Genomic DNA, 22,645 nt, shown 5'->3' with positions numbered 1-22,645 from the left:
AGGCAGGGGTCCCAATACTTTTGGTAATACAGTGTATATGCCATGTTCTAAAGAACATCTAGAAAAGTTAATCGTGTCTAAGCAGTACCCTGAAAGTTTTGCAGTAAGGCACCGCTGCCTCGGACTGCTGGTCTTAGCAGATTTGAAGTGAGATTTGGTGATGTCCCTACTGTACTGCTCCCTTTGGTGGAGCCTTTGACACGAGGAAGCAATGTTCTGCTCCTACCAAAGAGGCCACCTTCACACACAGTGTGGGAAAAAGTTCTGCAGCCGGGGGACTAGAGGCAGTATTAGTGACCAGTCCTCTGTTTTGTACCTTTTTTGGCTACAGCTTCCAGAGTTCAGTACCTCCTTAATGCCCATTGAGTTTCCAACAGGCGTGGGAATAAGAACTCTCTTTCACTACACTCAAGGGGAACTGCACAAGTATGGTGAAATATTGCTACATTTATAAAACAAAATAGATACGAATTAATACCTGATCCCTTGTTATGGAGTCGGGACCCGCGGATGCGATAGGAGTCCAGTAGAGACACTATCCTTGAATAGCCATATTTTGCTGCCAGCATTCGAGCAGTATCTCCATTATGGTCTGTCTCCATCACCTTCACCCCCTACCATAAAACAAAAAGAAATATATATACAGATAATGTGCAAGAGGAAAGCAGACCTCACAACATCATAATACATTGGCATTCAGCAACAAAAACATTCTCTCTATTGCTCCCCTTCTGCTATATGTTGTCAGGATGTAGATCTGCCTATTTTTTTTTAGGCCCAGACAAAAAAAAAAAAAATAATAATAATAATAATAATAATAATAATAATAATAATAATAATAATAATAATAATATATATATATATATATATATATATATATATATATATATATATATGAGATTCTGTCGCTGGAAGCAAATTACCAGCTACAGTATTGGTAAATAGAGTTCTCCCCTTTTATAGCATGGCTCTCTTGTGGAAATGCAGCGCAGAAGCAGCAATGGAACGCAGCTTTGCTGGTCACCCTGGAAGAGTCTTCTTGGGATCCTTCTGTTAGCAATTTGCTGCCAGCAATGGGATTCCTAGTGTGACCTGGGTAGTACCCCATCCTGTATTGTATTACATATCTACACTGTAGGACTGAAGACTTACATGGTTTAGTAGATGCTGCACTATGATTTCGTGTCCTGAGGCTGCAGCCTCCATGAGCGGAGTGAACCCATATACTGGCTCCCTGGAAAGATCCAAAAAAGAATGCCATTGTTGCAGGCACACAGGAAATAAAATCGACTAAATACCTTACAACCTGATTGTACTTCCTCCTTGAGATGAACATGATTTTCTTACTTGACATCTGCATTGGCCCCATTCTCCAGTAAGGATCGCAGCATCCGCTGGTGTCCGGCACTAGTGCAGTGAAAAAGAGCCGTCCAACCACGAGCATCCCTGGCCTCCATCTCAGCCCCATGCTTCAATGTTAGAATAAACAAAAACACAAAAATTAGAGGCAACTTGTCACCAAAGATTGAAAATACAGTGCATCCGGAAAGTATTCACAGTGCTTCACTTTTTCCACATTTTGTTATGTTACAGCCTTATTCCAAAATGGATTCAGTTCCTTATTTTCCTCAAAATTCTACAAACAATACCCCATAATGACAACGTGAAAGAAGTTTGTTTGAAATCTTTGCAAATTTATTAAAAAAAAATCTTTGCTCAATACTTTGTTGAAGCACCTTTGGTACCAATTACAGTCTCAAGTCTTTTTGAGTATGATGCTACAAGCTTGGTACACCTATTTTTGGGCAGAAAGGAATGGCGCCGTATCCTTTCTGAGCCGGCATGCGGTGCAAGCCTCGTTTTCACCTGACTTGCGGTTCAAACCTCGCTCTCGCCCGGCCGGAAATGGCGTAATGACGTGATACGATTTCCCAGCAGCCTCTACGCTCAGAATACGGCGCCATTCCTACACCCATTCAAACGGCTGGAAAAGCTTGGTGCCAGCCTAAGGGCACCAATAAAATGTGAGTGTATAGTCTCTCTTTTTAAGCTATTTAAATAAACAAACAGCATTGAGATATTGCACAATGATTGCTGTTTGTTTTTTTGAGGATCTCTCTATGTGAATGGATACTTTATGCCCATAATATATTGGGGCCAGCAAGGATAGACGTTGCAGGTGAAGTGGTTATCCCTTCTAAATGAACCAAAGGCACTTTTATATCGGCATCTGGTGAGTGACCAGTCAATGTGGTGGTGTTGTCACTGAAGTGGTGAACTTGTCACTAGGAATCACAGATGATTAAAATTTAAAAGCACAAGAAAAATATACTCACTAAGGACAGTCTCCAATGAAATTTTTGCATAAATTGGCACATTGCACATTGTATAATAATGATAATAATTGGATATTAAAAGCTTAACATTTCTGGATACATATATTGATATTATGCTGGAATATAATTAGGTTTTTTTTGTATATAATATTTATAAAGTGGTGTATTTAACTTTAAGGTATTGGGGTAGCGCAACCAACAATAATTTTATTTTAAGAAGTCTGGGCTCTGGCTGGGCCACTCAAGGACATTCACAGAGTCGCCCTATAGCCACTCCTTTGTCATCTTGGCTGTGTACTTAGGGCCATTGTCCTGTTGGAAGATGAACCTTCATCCCAGTCTCAGGTCCAGAGCACTCTGGAGAGGTTTTCATCAAGGATGTCGCTGTACATTTCTACATTCATCTTTCCCTCAATCCTGACTAGTCTCCCAGTTCCTGCCGCTGAAAAACATCCCCACAGCATGCTGCCACCACCATGCTTCACTGTAGGGATGGTATTGGCCAGGTGATGAGTGGTGCCTGGTTTCCTCCAGACATGACGCTTGCTATTCAGGCCAAAGAGTTTAATCTTTGTTTCATCAGACCAGAGAATTTAGTTTTTCATGGTCTGAGAGTCCTTCAGGTGTCTTTTGGCAAACTCCAGGTGGGCTGTCATGTGCCTTTTATTGGGGAGTGGCTTCCCTCTGGCCACTCTACCATACAGGCTTGATTGGTGGAGTGCTGCAGAGATGGTTGTTCTTCTGGAAAGTTCTCCTTTCTCCACAGTTGTCAGAGTGGCTGTCGGGTTCTTGGTCACCTCCCTGACTAAGCCCCTTCTCCCCACTCTTGGAGGAGTCCTGGTGGTTCCAAACTTCTTCCATTTATTGATGGAGGTCCCTGTGCTCATTGGGACCTTCAATGCTGCAGACATTTTTCTGTACCCTCCCCCAGATCTGTGCCTTGATACAATGTTGTCTTGGAGGTCAACAGACAATTCCTTAGACTTCATGGCTTGGTTTGTGCTCTGACATGCACTGTTAACTGTGGGACCTTTTATATAGACAGGTGTGTGCCTTTCCAAATCATGTCCAATCAACTGAATTTACCACAGGTGGAAGTCAATTAAGTTGTAGCAACATCTCAAGGATGATCAGTGGAAACAGGATGCACCTGAGCTCAATTTTGAGTGTCATGGCAAAGGCTGTGAATACTTATGTACATGTGATTTTTTTAAATTTTTTTTAATTTGTAATAAATTTGCAAAGATTTCAAACAAACTTCTTTACCGTTGTCATTATGGGGTATTGTTTGTAGAATTTGAGGAAAATAATGAATTTAATTATTTTTGGAATAAGGTTGTAACATAACAAAATGTGGAAAAAGTGAAGCGCTGTGAATACTTTCTGGATGCACTGTAATTATCATCCATTCTTACAATGTCTACTTTCAAGTTTACTGTATTAAGCATCCAGTTCCATGTTAAAGTGGCCCTAATGGGGGGGTAATAAAATCGCAAACAACTCCCACCGACACCAACAATGGAGCAAAAAATTCTGCACTGACACCAACAGTGGGACACTATTCCACTCAATGACATAGACGATGGGGCTCTAGTCCACCCAATGACACCAACTATGGGGCATAATTCCTCCCACTGACGCCAGGGCATTTTCTACTCCCAATGGCCACAGTCTGGCCCCCCTGAAGGACAGTAAACTGGCCCTTTGTTTAGAAAGTTTGGCGACCCTTAGTCTAGAAGATCAATATGTGTTGAGAATGTACAGTAGAGCTAGTAATTTGTAACTTTTGGTGAGAGCTAATGTGATGCTTTGGTTGTATATATACACAGTGCCTTGAAAAAGTATTCACACCCCTTGAAATTGTCAACATTTTGTCATGTTACAGCCAAAAATGTTAATGTATTTTATTGGGATTTTATGTGATAGACCAACACAAAGTGGCACATAATTGTGAAGTGGAAGGAAAATGATAAATGGGATTTCAAAATTTTTTACGAATAAATATCTGAAAAGTGTGGCGTGCATTTGTATTCAGCCCCCTTTACTCTGATACCCCTAACTAAAATATAGTAGAACCAATTGCATTCGGAAGTCACCTAATTATTAAATAGAGTCCACGTGTGTGTAATTTAATCTCAGTATAAATACAGCTGTTCAGTGAAGCCCTCAGAGGTTTGTTAGAGAACCTTAGGGAACAAACAGCATCATGAAGGCAAAGAAACACACCAGACAGGTCAGGGATAAAGTTGTGGAGAAGTTTAAAGCAGGGTTAGGTTATAAAAAAAATATCCCAAGCTTTGTACATCTCACAGAGCACTGTTCAATCCATCATCCGAAAATGGAAAGAGTATGGCACAACTGCAAACCTACCAAGACATGGCCATCCACCTAAACTGACAGGCCGGGCAAGTAGAGAAGCAGCTAAGAGGCCCATGGTAACTCTGGAGGAGCTGCAGAGATCCACAGCTCAGATGGGAGAATCTGTCCACAGGACAACTATTAGTTGTGCACTCCACAAATCTTTATGGAAGAGTGGCAAAAAAAAAAAAAAAAAAAAAAAAAAAGCCATTGTTGAAAGAAAGCCATAAGAAGTCCAGTTTGCGAGAAGCCATGTGGGGGACACAGCAAACGTGGAAGAAGGTGCTCTGGTCAGATGAGACCAAAATTGAACTTTTTGGCCTAAAATCAAATGCCATGTCTACAGCCACAGACACACACACACACAGTAATTTAGTTTGATTCACATTCATCACAACATCTTTTTGGGTTTATTTTTAGTTTTCACATTACACAGCTCACCATCAATTGGTGGTTTTGGTTTTATTTTTATTTAGCGGGTATGTTTTTTGGTTGTAGTTTTTTTAGCTCACGCACTTCACATCACTTCACTCATTCACAGGTATAGGCTCATTTCATTACTTCAACACATTCATTTCACAGTTTCATTTTCCTACCCTTGCAGAGCAGAGCAGTGTGGACTGTTACGCATACACCAGATTCACATGGTTGTGACATGGTCACCAGGTCTTCACCTGGCTGTTGTCTCTGGTCTGGATGGGACTCCTCACCTCAGCCCCGGGGGAGATGATCATCCTTGTCCCTCTTCTTCCCTTGGATTTCAAGTTGGGCATCACCATTTGGCCATACTGCAAATTACACACCTTTATTTTGAGAGATTGTACTCCGTTTAAAGGATATCTTATACTTATGGATATCACCGATTTAATTTCAGAGCATTTTACTCCTGATGATTGGCATGAGCCATGAAACGTGCGTCGAGTTATATCGAACTGAGGCTTAGACAATTTTGGCTCACCATGAAAAATCGATTATGTTCATTGAACTTTTATGAATGGATGAGTGTCCTTTTGTAACTATAATGCTTATTAGGTTTTATCTTACTCTGTATAACTAATATATATTCATGCAAATGTACTACATTATATTGTGTCCTGTATTACAGATTGACACTCTATGATGTGATTTGTTATTAATAAATAATTTTATAAAATGATTTGAATAAGGTATGCATTCAGTGACTAGCCTCAAACAAAGTCCCATTTCTTTCCTACTTTTGTTGTATACATATCAGGGGTGGAGGCTTGTCATTGTTACAATCAGGTTGTGTTAGGTCGCATTCATTATATTGCTATGTGTAGCGGAAAACTTACACTGCACATCTCCCTGAACACACCATCCCCACTGTGAAACATGGTGGTGGCAGCATCATGTTGTTGGGATGCTTTTCTTCAGCAGGGACAGGGAAGCTGATCAGAGTTGATGGGAAGATGGATGGAGCCAAATACAGGGCACTCTTATGCCGCGTACACACAACCGGACTTCCTGACAGAAAAAGTCCAATGGGAGCTTTTGGTCGGACATTCCGACCGTGTATATGCCCCATCTGACTTTTTCTGTCGGCATTTCCAATGGACTCAGATATAGAACATGTTCTAAATCTTTCGGAAATGCTGACGGAGTTTAGCCCGTTGGCAAGTCCGCTCGTGTGTACGCGGCATTACAAGAAAACCTGTTGGAATCTGCAAAAGACTTGAGACTGGGGAGGAAGTTCACTTTCCAGCAGGACAACGACCGAGTCTGCTTGCTTCAACCCCCCCGTGCTTTTTTTTTTTTTTTTTTTTTTAGGCAGGCTGTCAGTGGGACAGAGCAGAAGGCAGGCGGGGCAACGTATGTGTACCGCTGTCAGAGCTGATCCAATGAGGCAGAGGATAGCAGAGCGGTTGGCAGATTCCCATGCGTGCAGGGAGGAGGCGAGGCCCCACTGTCAGGCAGACACGGATGTGTGGGCTGGCTGTGCGTGCTGGAGTCAGGCGGGGGGGGGGGGTGCCGGCAGAGGAGGCTTCCCGCTCTGTGCAGCTGCCACCGCACCAGAGATTTGGATGGAGGTCTTGTCACGCCTGCCCCAGTGATAACTAGCCCGCTCTGGTGTGCTGCAGATTCCTCCACTGGGAGGAGGAGCCGCAGGACTGGAAAACCCAAAGGTGCGTGTGATGGTGGAGGGGTGTGTTAGGGGAGAGGTATGGGGGGGGGGGGGTTGTGATCAGAGTGGAGAGATATGGGGGTGTGATCAGACTGGGGGGTACAGACGTGGGGGAGACTCTGATGGGGACGCGCGGAAAGGCTATGATGAGGTCATTAAAATTTTAATTCATAAATAAATTTTTTCAGCCCGCAAATATTTGCAAAATCTACAATGTGGCCCTCGGGCTAAAAAGTTTGGAGAACCCTGGTTTAGATCAAAGCATATTCATGTGTTAGAATGGCCCAGTCAAAGTCCAGACCTAAATCCACTTGAGAATCTGTGGCAAGACTTGAAAATTGCTGTTCACAGACGCTCTCCATCCAATATGACAGAGTTTGAGCTATTTTGCAAAGAAGAATGGGCAAAAATGTCACTCTCTAGATGTGCAAAGCTGGTAGAGACATCCCCAAAAGACTTGCAGCTTGAGTATTGGGGGGCTGAATACAAATGCACACCACACTTTTCACATTTGTAAAACAAAAATTGAACAATTTATCATTTTCCCTCCACTTCACAATTATGTGCCACTTTGTGTTGGTCTATCACATAAAATCCCAATAAAATACATTTACGTTTTTTGGTTGCAACATGACAAAATGTGGAAAATTTCAAGGGGTATGAATACTTTTAGGCACGGTAGAGAAAGCTCTAGGAAAGATCTTGATAGAAATGGGTCAGAGGGATCTTAGAAATATGGGCAAAAAGGGAATAATTTAACACCCTGGTTTTCTCTAACAACCACCCACAGATTGTGTGCATGCAGGTGGATGTGGAGAACATTAGATTAAACTTCAGTGGTTGCAGGGACAGATGGTTTAGGGCTTTGGTGCTCAACCTGTGGCCCTCCAGCTGTTGCGGAACTACATGTCCCACCATCCCTCTGCCTTTAGGAGTCATGCTTGTAACTGTCAGCCTTGCAATGTTTCATGGGACTTGCAGTTTTGGAACAGCTGGAGGGCCACAGGTTAAACACCCATGGTTTAGGGCCACATTATGCTCCATGCGTTGGTGTATTTTGGTGAGCTAAAGTGAGGCTTTGGCTTTACATATAAAGAAGAACTCTAGAAAGGATCTTGATGAAAGCGTTGAGAAGAATCCTAGAAATATGGGCAAGTTGGAGACAATTTCTGATATCTGACTATTATCAGATACAAAGCAGAAGAGTGATAACAGCCTGAGCAGCCAGTAAATAGTGTGGCCTGGCAGTGCTGGGATCCCAAAATATATTCCCACTAGAAATACTATCTGCAAAGTGTTATCCCCCTGCTCCTGTGTCTGTCTAGGTTTCTTTAAACACCCTGGTTTCCTCCAGCTACCCATAGATTGTGTGTATGCATGTGGATGTAGAGAAAAAAAAAAAAATTGTTATAAAATGGTTCAGGGCCATACTATGTTCTTGGGCATTAGAGCACCGCAGTGCCATTCATTTGGAACAGGCAACGCAGCTCCAAAAACACACCTGCATTGCAACGCACCACATTACTGGGCAACATGCTGTGGTGCATATAAATCCCCCCCCCCCCCCCCCCCCCCCCCCATCAGCTTTTGTGCTTTGGAAGAGCATTCAAAATAAATAGGCATCCTTAAAACGCATGTTAATGTGCAAAACAGTGGGCAACACACAAGAACAAAATAGGCCCAATGTTAAATACATCCAGACTGCCCCATAGCAGATATACTGCTACAGGACTGCCATTCTGAGCAGAATATTCTTTTTTTCTCCCCCCCCCCCCCCCTACATCTATGGTTCTGCACTTCTGCCTAGGGGGCCGGCATGACGCCCATCTGTGGGTGCTGGGTCGGCGGCACCCACCAATCGTCGGGCAGAGACATAGAACAGAGCTTTGCCTATGTAAACAATGCAGAGTTCTGTTCTGACAGGGGTAAAGTGAAAAAAAAAATCCATCACGCCCCTCAGTAAAAGCAGCACACAAAAACACTGGCTAGGCACACAGTTAACCCTTTGATTGCCCTAGATGTTTAACCCCTTCCCAGCCAGTGTCATTACAGTACAGTGACAGTGCATATTTTTAGCACCGATCATTGTATTCATGTCACTGGTTCCCACAACGTGTCAGTTAGTGTCCGATTGTTGCCACTATAAAGTTGCTGATCGCTGCCATTACTAGTATTAAAAAAAAAAAAAAAAAAATTCCACTATATATCCAACATAGTTTGTAGACAATATAACTTTATAACTCCGCAAAACCATCAATATAGGCTTATTGGAATTTTTACCAAAAACATGTAGCAAAATACAGATTGGCCTAAATGTATGAAAAAGTTTTTATTGGATATGTTTTATAGTAGAAAGTAAAAAAGGTATAGTTTTTTTTTAATTTTTTTTTAATTGTTGGTCTTTTTTTTGTTTATAGCACAAACTGACAAAAATGACAAACTGCATACAGCACTGCATGACCGCACAATTGTCAGTTAAAGTAACGCAATGCCATATCGCAACAAGTGGCCTGGTCATGAAGGGGGGGTTAAATTTTACGGGAGGTCAAGTGGTTAGGGGAAGAGACTATGCCTTGGGCAGATCTTGTCATATTCAGCTTGTCTTACCTGTATCAGAAAATAAGCCACCCTCTCATTCCCACAGCTGGCGGCTAGCATCAGAGGGGTCTGTCCGCTGGGGGTCCTGCAGTTCACATCTACCCCGGCTTCCAGGAGGAGGCTCACCACTGAATCGTGACCAATGTAAGAAGCATACATGAGTGGTGTCCATCCACCCAGATTCTTCTGGTTCAGGTCTACATCCCGTCTGTGGATAATCAAGAGGGCTCTTGTTAGTGAGAAGACAAAATTACACTTTAAAATAGAGTCACAAAGCATGTGACATTCCACAGCCAAGTAACCTCTTCATTTCCATGCACATCACCAGACTAATGTCCAACTGCATCAAGTCAGACTGTTTCAAAATGAACACCAGAGCGCAGGCAGGCAAAGGTCAGTGTCATTAGAGTTCTCACACTGCTTATAAGAGATAGGACTATAGTCCCAAATCCTGAGTTGATGGGATTGTCCCACCTAAAGCAAGGCTGTGCTGCTCTTCAAGCTGAACACCATTGGTGTCTATGGGCAAAAAAAAAAAAAAAAAAAAAAAAAAAAAAAAAAAAAAAAAAAAGCAATCTTTAATGCACTGTCTTATGGAATGGACCAGACATGATAGGTCATAAGTAGAAAGAAGTTAATAATTAAAAATATTAGGATAGATGCTGGAAGGTATGAAGGGAATTCTGGGTGTTCCAGAGACCCAGGAAAAAACAATTATACATTTCAGCTTTCCAAAAAGCAGGAGCTGTGGAACGCCCCCAGAACATTCCACACCGCAATACAGGTCACAACATTTTGTTACGAAGCCCCCCCATTATCACTCTGTGGGATGTGCTCCTCATAAACACAGGTCATCATAGAACAAGTCCTTCGAGTTTTCTGTGGCTCTTAAAACACCCTGCAGAGATTGATCTTTTAGTGGATTTGTGGTTAGTATTTAATACTGGGCTTATTTCTACTGTCACCAATAGTCGTAAGTTTCTCTAATTACAATGAAGCCAGCTACTTCTGTAACCTCCATTGCAACAGTTATTTACTGGTAACACCCCAACGAGTTTCGGCCAAAGCCTTCCTAATTCAATGCTATAAGTAAGGCTTTGGCCAAAACACGTTAGGCTGTTACTGCTGGATCCTGCCATGTAGCCTATAAAAGAATTGTTGCAATGGATGTTACGGAAGTTGACGGACTCATTGTATTAGAAGATTATTGCTACAATTCAAAAGGCATCTGGGCCAGAGCACGGTTTTCCAGTCTTCATGGTAACTTGTGGGAAAGCATGTTCTGTTATAGTGGTAAGTTTTCCCCAAAGAGCATCAAACAAAAAAAATAAGGTTTTTACTTCTCATAACTGGACAAGGTAATACCTGCATCTATTAAATCATTATTTCTATTCAGCACAAGTTACTTGAATGATGTACAAAAGAAAAACTGTGGAGGATAACAGGGAGAGAGAAAGACATGGAAAAAGGTTTTCCTGTGTTATATGCATGAAGGCAGCTCTTGTATCCCTTTAGTGCCGGCCATACACGGTTCAAATCTCAGACGGTTCAGCAGGAACTGACCGAGATTCGAAACGTTAATGGACAGGTTGAATGTACCAAGTTGATCGATCGATCACATTGGGTACAACCAACCTGCCGGATTATCTTACGATTATCGTTAGCACCTGCTATAGCCACTAGCGATAATCACTGTCTTCTCCCGTCAGGGGGCTGCTTCCCCTCGTCAGGAGAAGACAATGGCTCAGGAGGGATTCCCCTGTCAGCAGTGTCTGTGTTGATGGGGGAAATCATGTGAATTTCTTTCCTGCAACCATGGGTTCATATCGTGTATGGCCTTAGATTGGCCCCCTACTCATCACCGAAGGAACAAGCATATTCTAGAGCAGGAGTCGGCAGCCTTAGCAGTCCAGCAGTGGTGAAACTACAAATCCCATCATGCCTCTGGGGGTCATGCCTTTGGCTATCAAGGGTCCTAAAATGCCTCATGGGGATTATGGTTCAACAGCTGGATTCCAGGCTTTGCCTATCCCTGTTTTAGAGTGATGCCGGACACACAGTCCTTGATATACCTGGATAGGTACAAAGCATTGCAATAGCAGAAGTTTGTAGATCTACTGACAGTTTTGAGATGTGGTTATTACCAGGCAATGAAGGCTTATGTCATTTTCCATCACACGCAAAGTCTGAACTGGCCAAGTTCAGGAAAGATTTAATCACAACAGTGTTTTATTCTTACCTGCACACACAGTTCTGAACAACCTCATACTGTCCTAAAGAAGCCGCCGTATGAAGATCCAAAGGCAACTCTTGTCCATCCAATGGCTCCCCGTACCACATGGACAGACTGCGGCTCAACATCTCCGACTCACTGGATTCATCACTTAACTCACTCGCCATCGTGCCAAAACCAGCTTATGTATCCTGTGATGGGCAACAAAAAAAAAAAAAAAAAAAAAAAAGTAAAAAAAGGAATGCAAATAAGTCCATAAAACCGAGCAAAACAAATAATCTACACTTAACTGTCTTGTTAGACAAGATACTGAGGAGTGAAAAACAGTTTGCAGCAGCTGAGTACATTAGAAAGGAGCAGCATTTAGGATGGACACTCCTATGCAAAATTCCTAAATCCCATGAAAACAGAATAGTGTTTATCTGGAGAAAGAGTATTTTTCTGTACACAACCATCTTGCGGTCGTTCATCACATGACGGATGCTGCATTTAGCTTCTTTCACAGTAGCAGCAGTGTTTACCGCACCCCTGAAAAAGTGATCTGAAGTGGATCTCTTTTCCCAAGGACAGTGAAAGGAAATAAAACTGCTGCCTTCTGATGGCTTTTTTTTAGATTTTATTTGCGGAATGGTGATTATGCATTGCAGGACCACCCCAAAATTGAATATTGAACTTGGCTTGCAGCATGGTCCCATTCACTTACATGGGAGGGTTTGACAGACGGTGCCACCTGTCAAACTTGCTATGTGTTTAACCACTTCCCATCCGGGCCAATTCTGGCACTTCGCTCCTACATGTAAAAATCTTAATTTTTATATGTTTTTTTTTTTTTTTTTTTTTTTTTAGCAGAGACCCCAAGGAATAAGATGGCGGCCTTTGCAACTTTTTATGTGCAGCGATTTTTCAAACACGTTTAAAAATAAATAAAACAGTAAAGTTAGCCCAATTTTTTTGCATAATGTGAAAGATGTTACGCCGAGTAAATAGATAGCTAACATGCTTTAAAACTGCGCACACTCGTGGAATGGCGCCAAACTTTGTTACTTAAAAATCTCCATAGGCAACGCTTTAAATTTTTTTACAAGTTACCCATTTAGGGTCCTTTCACACGGGGCGGATAAGTGATGATCCGCCCCGTGAACATCCGCTTGCTCAGCGGGGATCGCTCCGTGGATCCCCGCTGAGCAGGCAGATGACAGGTCTGTCGCTGCACACTGTGCAGCGACAGACCTGTCAGAGTGGCGCTCTCCCCTATGGGTCCGTCGTCACCCGATCCGATCTGAAAACAGATGGAAAGATAGGTTTTTCCTCCGTTACACTTTTTCGGATCGGAGCGGGTCGGATGTCAGCGGACATGTCACCGCTGACATCCGACGCTCCATACAGCTCTATGGAGGGTCCGTTCAGCTCTGCCTAAAAAACTGACAGGCGGACCTGAACGGATCGTTCATGTGAAAGAGGCCTTAGAGTTAGAGGAGGTCTTGGACTAGAATTTTTGCTCTTGCTCCAACGCACGCGGCGATACCCCACGTATGATTCGAATGCCATTTACGTATGTGGGCGCGACTTGCGTTCACTTCTGTGCGTGGGGACGGGGGGGGGGGGACTTGTTAAAACATTTTTTTTATTATTATTCTTTAAATTTTACATATTTTTTTATCACTTTTATTTCTATCACAAGGAATGTAAACATCCCTTGTAATAGGAATAGTGCGTGACAGGTCCTCTTTATGGAGAAATCAGACCCCAGATCTCTCCTTCAGGCTTGAAAGGCTGAGCTTAAAAAAAATAAACTGTCTCGGCCTTTCCAGCCGTGATTTGGAAAGGCACACACCTGTCTATATAAAAAGGTCCCACAGTTAACAGTGCATGTCAGAGCACAAACCAAGCCATGAAGTCCAAGGAATTGTCTGTAGACCTCAGAGACAGGATTTTATCGAGGCACAGATCTGGGGTAGGGTACAGAAAAGTATCTGCAGCATTGAAGGTCCCAATGAGCACAGTGGCCTCAATCATCTAAATGGAAGAAGTTTGGATTCACCAGGACTCTTCCTAGAGCAAACCACCCGACCCAACTTAATGATTGGGGGAGAAGGGCCTTAGTCAGGGAACCCGATGGTCACTCTGCCAGAGCTCGAGTGTTTCTCTGTGGAGAGAGGAGAAACTTCCAGAACAACCACAATCTCTGCAGCACTCCACCAATCAGGCCTGTATGGTAGAGTGGCCAGACAGAAGCCGCTCCTCAATAAAAGGCACGATAGCCCGCCTGAAGTTTGCCAAAAGGGACTTGAAGTACTCTCAGACCATGAGAAACAAAATGATCTGGTCTGATGAAACTCTTTGGCCTGAATGGCAAGTGTCATGTCTGAGGGAAACCAGGTGCCCCTCATCACCTGGCCAAAACCATCCCTACAGTGAAGCATGGTGGCAGCAGTATCATGAAGTTGGGATTTTTTTCAGTGGCAGGAACTGGGAGACTAGTCGGGATCGAGGGAAAGATGAATGCAACAATGTACAGAGACATCCTTGACGAAAACCTGCTCCAGAGCGCTCTGAACCTCAGACTGGGGCAAAGGATCATCTTCCAACAGGTCTACGACCCTAAGCACACAGCTGAGAGAACAAAGGAGTGGCTACGGGACAACTATGTGAATGTCCTTGAGTGGCCCAGCCAGAGCCCAGACTTGAACCCGATTGAACATCTCTGGAGAGATCTGAAAATAGCTGTGCACGGACGCTCCCCGTATAACCTGATGGAGCTTGAGAGGTCCTGCAAAGAAGAATAGGAGAAACTGCCCAAAAATAGGTGTGCCAAGCTTGTAGCATCATACTCAAAGACTTGAGGCTCTAATTGGTGCTAAAAGGTGCTTCAACAAAGTATTGAGCAAAGCCTGTGAATACTTATGTACATGGGAGTTTTCTCATTTTTATTAGATTTGCAAAGATTTCAAAGAAACTTCTTTCACGTTCTCATGTTTAGGGTTGCACAAATACCACTACAATTATGCTCAACATAAACATGTGAAAATTATTAAATGAATACAGGAGTATCTTAAGGGAGATTCCTTATAGAGAGAAAAGTGCACAGTAAAAACAGTCCATCAATAGATGCATGTGTTGCCAAAATCCAATAATCTCACGTGAATGTTCACCACTCCACACCCGAGTGCGCACCCCACTCACAAGCCGCTTACCGACGGGTAAGACCTCAAAGATGGAGGTCTGGCTGCACTTTTTTGGGAGAAATCCCACTGAGATGGATGGATGGCACAATTCAGGACTCAGGAAAGGAGTTTCTAAAATAACCAGGGCAGTCCACAGATGAAGCTCAAGAGGAGATAAAAAGGCAAAAAGGAGGGACTCATAGGGGGTTATTTACTAAAGGCAAATCCACTTTGCACTAGAAGTGCACTTGAAAAGTGCAGTCGCTGTAGATCTGAGGGGGACATGCAAGGAAAATAAAAAAACAGCATTTTAGCTTGTACATGAATGGATGATAAAATCAGCAGAGCTTTCCCTCACATCTACAGGGACTGTACTTCCAAATGCACTTGCAGTGCAGAATGGATTTACCTTTAGTAAATCAACCCCATAGTGTAGTAGTATGAAATTCCACCATTTATTAAGACAAAAAGAAAACTACACAGGTAAGGCAAGTAGAAAATTGCATGTAAAACAGATATGCACAACCATTACCCCAGTGGGCGTGATTACATCACCGCTGTAGCTCTATCCAATGCATTTCATCCAGAAAGACTATACTCCTGGATGACGTCCTATTTGACGAAACACATCAGTTGGAGCTACAGCAGTGACATGCAATTCTCTACCTGCCTTAGGTAATTTTTTTATCTTAATAAATGGTGGAATTTCATACTACTACTACTACTACTACTACTACTACACTAGGAGTCCCTAGTGTTTTATTTATATTTGTCTGTATCTGACAAGGTCTTTACAGGGATAAAACATTGGGGAATAAGCATGTATTGTACAGATGTAATGCATGCTTTTTTTTGCCCTGAAACTTTAAAGCAGTATTAACCACTTCCGGCCAGGAGGGCGTACACGTTCTCCCGTTTCAGTGCTTATACTGGGAGGATACACCTCCAGGAATCAATTCTCTTCAACCATTAATTCCCTGCACCATAGAAACAATCATAGCGGCAGTTCAGCCAGTTTGTTTGTTGTTTTTTTTTTTGTTTTTTTTTTTTGTTTTTTTTTTTTTTTTTTTTTTTTTACACAGGTGGCGGGAGGGGACACCCCCCCCACTGTCGCCACCCTCTGGTGCTTCTATCGGCTCACCTGTGCGATCCACGAGCCAGAAAAAGGAACCCACTGGCACCGGAAGTGGATCATAGAGATTTCCAGAGAACAGATGGTCCCCGGTCATCTCTATGACTTTCGGAGGCCCGGGCACGACATTATGACCTCTGAGGTCTTATAGACCCCACATCTCTCCATAAAGAGGACCTGTCACGCACTATTCTCATTACAAGGGATGTTTACATTCCTTGTGATAGGAATAAAAAAAAAAAAAATATTTTAAAAAGGGAAAGTGTAAAAATCAGAAAATTAAAACAAAAAAAAAAAAATTTAAAAATTTAAAAGCGCCCCCGTCAGCTCGCATGCAGAAGCGAACGCATATGTATGTCGCGCCCACATATGTAAATGGAATTCAATTCACACATGTGAGGTATCGCCCTGAACGTTAGAGCGAGAGCAATAATTCTATACCAAGACCACCTCTGTAACTCTAAACAGGTAACCTGTAAAAATTTATAGCAATGCCTATGGAGATTTTTTGAGTACCAAAACTTGGCACCATTCCACGAGCGTGCGCAATTTTCAAGCATGACATGTTAGGTATTCATTTACTCAGCGTAACATCTTACACATTATAAAAAATAAAAAAACTGGGCTAACTAATACTTATACGTATGAGTACAAGTGTGTATTGGGATAATTGATAAATAAAAATAGGTGTGGCAGGTCACTAATAGAAGCGGGTGTCTTCCACCCAAATAAAGTTTCAATCTTGCATTTCTTTATGTATCAAATGTACCATCTGATGTATGAGGAATACAATGTATTAATCATGTTTATATTTTATTAAATGATGTCTATATGTCGATTTGTAATATTGAATTTGTTTTGTATCCTACATGCCAACAATTGTTATTGATGTGTACCCCATGTTATAAGTACTATTTTATACGCAAGTCTTTTTGACTATGAATTTATTATTAATATGGATTGCTATAAATGTTTTTCCATGATTTTGTATGCTTAAATAGGATCCTGACAATAAAATTTGCTATTCCTACATAGAACCACTATTATTATTTATGACAGGCTTTATTCAAAGTTCCAACTTTCCTCTTTTTCTTTTCACTCCAAAACAATAGTTAAAGTGAACGTAAAGTCTCATCTTTTTTTTCTTTAAAAATGGTTTTGCACAAAGCAGCCTTGACCCTCCTTTTTTTTCTGGCCCCTCCCTCGAGTTGAGTGCCCCCACAGCAAGCAGCTTGCTATTGTGGCACCCGAGCTGAGGCTTCCTGTGTCCATTCAGACACGGAGCCGTGGTTCGGCCCCACTCCCTCTCTCCTGATTGGCTAACTGACAGCAGTGGGAGCCCATGGCGCTGCTGCTATGTCTCAGCCAATCAGGAGGGAGAGTCCTGGACAGACGAGGCACTCGTGCCGCATCGCTGGATCTAGATGGACCTCAGGTAAGTATTAGGGGGGTGCTATACACAAAAGGCTTTTTTTCATCCTAATGCATAACTAGGAAAAAAAACCTTCTGCCTTTAGAACAACTTAAAATTTATCACAAGTGCAGGATATAGATAGGAAGGAAAAAGAAAAAAAACACTGCACAGTATAGGCTCAAAAGAAAGAAAAAAAAATTAAAAGAGCACATTCATCTCGACCACATCATATTTCATAAAAGAACTAGAACCGTAATAATTTAGGGATTTTCAAGTGTGACAAACAGTGTTCATTTTGGCAGCAAATATCGATTTAGTTTTAGTCTTAGGACTAAAATGGCATTTTAGTTTTAGTCTTCTGCAATTGTTTTAGTTTTAGTCGTATTTAGTCCACTAAATCTCCAGTACATTTTAGTCGACTAAAATGCATTTTAGTCATCTAAAATCTAATAGGTGTAATTAAATTGTAATGCATTAGTTAACATTTCTCTACAATTTCCAAACTCATTATATACTGCTGGAGTGAAAAATCGAATATGTTATTTATTACGGCATTGAGGTATGAACATGTACTACAGACCAGTGTTAATTTTGAAGTAAAATTTCAATTTAGTTTTAGTCTTATGGGGCGTACACACGGTCGGACTTTTCAGCTACAAAAGTCCGACAGCCTGTCCGACAGACTTTCGGCGGACTTGCAGCGGACTTTCTAACGAACAGACTTGCCTACACACGATCACACAAAAGTCCGTCGAATTCTTACGTGATGACGTACACCGGACTAAAATAAGGAAGTTGATAGCCAGTAGCCAATAGCTGCCCTAGTGTGGGTTTTTGTCCGTCGGACTAGCATACAGACGAGCGGATTTTTCGACCGGACTCGAGTCCGTCGGAAAGATTTGAAGCATGTTTCAAATCTAAAGTCCGTCGGATTTGAGGCTGAAAAAGTCAGTTGAAAGTCCGGGGAAGCCCACACACGATCGGATTACCAGCCAGCTTTAGTCCGTCAGCGTCCGTTGGACTTTTGTAGACGAAAAGTCCGACCGTGTGTACGCGGCATTAGTCTTTTGACTAAAATGGCATTTTAGTTTTAACCCGGGTTCACACATGTGCGGTGCGAATTGAAGCTCAGGTTTCACTGCGAAGATAAAAATCAGTTGTTCAGAGGTTCCTCTGCATTTTAGCTGCGGATCAGAGAGCAGGGAGAGGGGGGGAGGTGAAGAGAAGTCATGTTCAGAACGGAACGCATCTGCGAATAAGATGCGTTCCCATAGAAGATAATGGGCTTGTAATACGCACCGCAATGCCCAAAAAACCACACATTTTTTGTGCAATGCGCAGTGCGAATGTAACGCACATATGTGAACCAAATACATTCAAATGAATGTATTTTAAAATGTCCTGCGAATTGGAGGCGGTGTAATTCGCATAAGTGTGAACGGGGGCTTAAGTCCCATTTTAGTCTTTTGACTAAAATGCCATTTTAGTTTTAGTCGTATTTTAGTCATCTCAGTTGTTTTAGTCGTATTTTAGTCAACTAAAATAATATTCATTTAGTTGACAAAAATGTTTTAGGCGACGAAATTAACACTGGTGACAAATCCCTTGCTGTGCTATTCTGCTATTCCTCCTAAACAACACACCCAATTTGAGTTAAGTTAAATATTAAAGATTTCAAACTTCCACTTCCCATTAAATATGCAGCAGTCAGGCTTAGCTTAATGGTTTACTAAGATTCTGAGAAGTCTTTGAACACCGCTCATTCCTAATAGCACAGTGAAGGGATGGTTTTCATTCCATGACTACTTTCACTTTGAGGGCCAGTTCACACCACATGCAGTCCAGTGCGTTTTTTTTTCTGCATCAAAAACTCACGGATAGCAGGATATATGGTTTCCAATGGCATAGTTCACACCAGTGCAGTCAGTTCCAGAAAAAAAAAAAAAAAAAAGTAGAACATTTTTTCTGCACTGGACCGCGGTAAAACGATTCAGAAATGCACTGGAACGCACATATCCTTATTTAAGGTTAAAGTGGATGTACACCCTCTCCTATAGCAAGAGAAGTGAACAGCCTCAGCTGATACACAGAGATGAAACAAATCTCCCTACATAAGTTTTACATGTATATCTGCTGTCTTCATCTTGCTAGATTCTTTAGACACTGAGGCAGTTTTTAGGCGTTTTAGCGCTAAAAATAGCGCCTCAAAAGCTCCTCTCATGCCTCCCCAGTGTGAAAGCCTGAGTGCTTTCACACTGGAGCGGTGCACTTTCGGGGCAGAAAAAAAAAAAGTCCTGCTAGAAGCATCTTTGGGTGGTGGAGGAGCGGTGTTCACCACCCCTACCCATTGGAATGAATGGCTAGTGCTTCCAAAGCGCCGCAACACGGGCGGTTTTAACCCTTTCTTCAGAAGCTAGCGGGGGTTAAAAGTGCCCTGCTAGTGGCTGAAAAGTGGCGCTAAAACGACGGTAAAGCGCTGCTAAAACTAGTGGCGCTTTGCCACGAACGGACCCGCCGCCCCAGTGTGAAAGCAGCCTTAGAATTCTTACATCGGGTAAGAATTTTCACTTCCTCAATGTGCACTGGTAGAGAAGGCTTGGATTACACTGGGAGCAGCTGATTGGAGGAAAGGGCTCTGAGACGGCAGGTGCTCCATCAGATTAGACGACCCATCAAAACTCGTAACAGACGTGACGTTCCTTCACAGCCATCTTGGTACACCCCACACTCAGCTGCAGTAAGCCTACAGTCTGAAGTCGCCAAGCGGACATCTTTTTACACCCACCGAAGTCTTACATTTAACAGGCATTTTTACCACTAAACTGAGCTTATATCGTGAAATATAGGATTTAGAATTCTGTGACACTGTTTTAATGTTAAAGTTTAAAAGCAGCGCTCTTCTGTCAGATTAGAAAATGTGTGAGATCAACAGGCTTTCCGCTGCTTTTAAAATTCAACATCAAAACAGTGTCACGGACTTCTAAATTCTGTATTTCACAATATAAGCTCAGTTTACTGATACACATATGTGTGAAATGCAAGGCTTCGGTGGGTGTAAAAAGATGTCCGCTTGGCGACTTCAGACTGTAAGCTTACTGCAGCTGAGTGTGGGGTGTACCAAGATGGCCGTGACGGAACGTCACTTCCGTTCCGAAATCCGATGGGTCGCCTAATCTGGCGGAGCACAAGCTGTGTGCTAATCTATTTATGACAACCTCCCCAGAAAAAAAAAACAAAAACAAAAAAAAAATAAAAAAACACTTCCATCTCCGGTCTCAGAGAACGTGTGAGAATTTATCAGGCTCATAACAGAGCTACGGAGCAAGAGACAGCTAGGGGACACCGTGCTTACAAGAGAGATAAGAAAACACTGCAGATCTATCTATGAATGAAGGATGGATAAATGAAAGATCTGCCTCCTCCATTCCTAAATTGTAGGGATACACCGATATAGCGGCCGAAAATGGCATGCTGTGTTTCATCGACTGCAATATAAAATTGCATCCCATTGACTGCAAGGCAAAAATTGTGTCCCATTGACTGTCCATTTCGGCCAAGTGCATCCAGAATTTTCAGCTTTGTTTCGGCACCAGAATTTTAATTTCGGTGCATCACTAATAAATTCTGCTTCACAGAGCTCTCCTCTCCTCCCAATACACAGACACCAGGACACAGAGCTCTCCTCTCCTAATACACAGACACCAGGACACAGAGCTCTCCTCTCCTAATACACAGACACCAGGACACAGAGCTCTCCTCTCCTCCTAATACACAGACACCAGGACACAGAGCTCTCCTCTCCTCCTAATACACAGACACCAGGACACAGAGCTCTCCTCTCCTCCTAATACACAGACACCAGGACACAGAGCTCTCCTCTCCTCCTAATACACAGACACCAGGACACAGAGCTCTCCTCTCCTCCTAATACACAGACACCAGGACACAGAGCTCTCCTCTCCTCCTAATACACAGACACCAGGACACAGAGCTCTCCTCTCCTCCTAATACACAGACACCAGGACACAGAGCTCTCCTCTCCTCCTAATACAGAGACATCAGGACACAGAGCTCTCCTCTCCTCCTAATACACAGACATCAGGACACAGAGCTCTCCTCTCCTAATACACAGACACCAGGACACAGAGCTCTCCTCTCCTAATACACAGACACCAGGACACAGAGCTCTCCTCTCCTCCTAATACACAGTGCTCTCCTCTCCTCCTAATACACAGTGCTCTCCTCTCAATACACAGTGCTCTCCTCTCCTCCTAATACACAGTGCTCTCCTCTCCTCCTAATACACAGTGCTCTCCTCTCCTCCTAATACACAGTGCTCTCCTCTCCTCCTAATACACAGTGCTCTCCTCTCCTCCTAATACACAGTGCTCTCCTCTCCTCCTAATACACAGTGCTCTCCTCTCCTCCTAATACACAGTGCTCTCCTCTCCTCCTAATACACAGTGCTCTCCTCTCCTCCTAATACACAGTGCTCTCCTCTCCTCCTAATACACAGTGCTCTCCTCTCCTCCTAATACACAGTGCTCTCCTCTCCTCCTAATACACAGAGCTCTCCTCCTAATACACAGAGCTCTCCTCCTAATACACAGAGCTCTCCTCTCCTCCTAATACACAGAGCTCTCCTCTCCTCCTAATACACAGAGCTCTCCTCTCCTAATACACAGACATCAGGACACAGAGCTCTCCTCTCCTAATACACAGACATCAGGACACAGCGCTCGCTATATTAGAACTTACCTCTCTCTTCCACCTACACAGCCTTCAGCCTCCCTGTTGGACTCCCTTCCCCCGCACAGCACTCTGGGATTTGCAGTTTTCTCCCAACTACAAACTTCCAAGTTGAAAACTTTTTGCCAACTACATTTCCCAGAATTCCTCAGCTTCTGTTCCCCCTCCTTTTGATTGGCGGGCGCACTATCCAATGGCGTCACAGATATTTCTTATCGCCCAACAATCTGACCAATAGGAGTCCAGCAATCTTTGTCCTGACAGGTGTGTGGTTAATAAACGAATCCTTCATGAAGCCAGATGCTGGAATTTCATATGAGAATATTATACAATTCTATTTTATTTGTTATTCTGTTGCTGTAGTTTCTCTCTCCTAGCGGTCACCGCCCTAAGGTCTCGTATTTTCTATGCTCCTGTTAGGACCTTGAAAAGCGGGGCTTCCGCTTGTTGCCCCGGGTTACTCAGCGTGCGAGGGACGCGAAAGCACGTTTTGGGCGGGGCTATGACTTGGGCATTTT

The 22,645-nt window shown here is 42.9% G+C and overlaps 1 protein-coding gene across 2 annotated transcripts in view; it reads right to left on the bottom strand.

Annotated features, from left to right (window-relative positions):
- Positions 1-22,356, bottom strand: part of ANKS3 (ankyrin repeat and sterile alpha motif domain containing 3) — a 51,954-nt gene extending 29,598 nt beyond the window's left edge. The window contains exons 1-6 of one of the 2 annotated variants that reach the window (XM_073636565.1): positions 22,137-22,356; positions 11,675-11,859; positions 9,445-9,643; positions 1,348-1,469; positions 1,153-1,234; positions 479-614 (exon numbers count right to left, since the gene is read on the bottom strand). In XM_073636565.1, coding sequence (XP_073492666.1) covers positions 479-614; positions 1,153-1,234; positions 1,348-1,469; positions 9,445-9,643; positions 11,675-11,835 — 700 coding nt within the window. In that variant the 5' untranslated portion in view covers positions 11,836-11,859; positions 22,137-22,356. The remainder of the gene's footprint in view (positions 1-478; positions 615-1,152; positions 1,235-1,347; positions 1,470-9,444; positions 9,644-11,674; positions 11,860-22,136) is intronic. The other variant, XM_073636566.1, reaches the window with a different exon arrangement.
- Between the last annotated feature and the right edge of the window lie 289 nt (positions 22,357-22,645).

Source organism: Aquarana catesbeiana, linkage group LG06 (assembly GCF_042186555.1).
Source record: "Aquarana catesbeiana isolate 2022-GZ linkage group LG06, ASM4218655v1, whole genome shotgun sequence".
NCBI lineage: Eukaryota > Metazoa > Chordata > Amphibia > Anura > Ranidae > Aquarana > Aquarana catesbeiana.
This window is presented reverse-complemented; position numbering and strand designations above follow the sequence as displayed.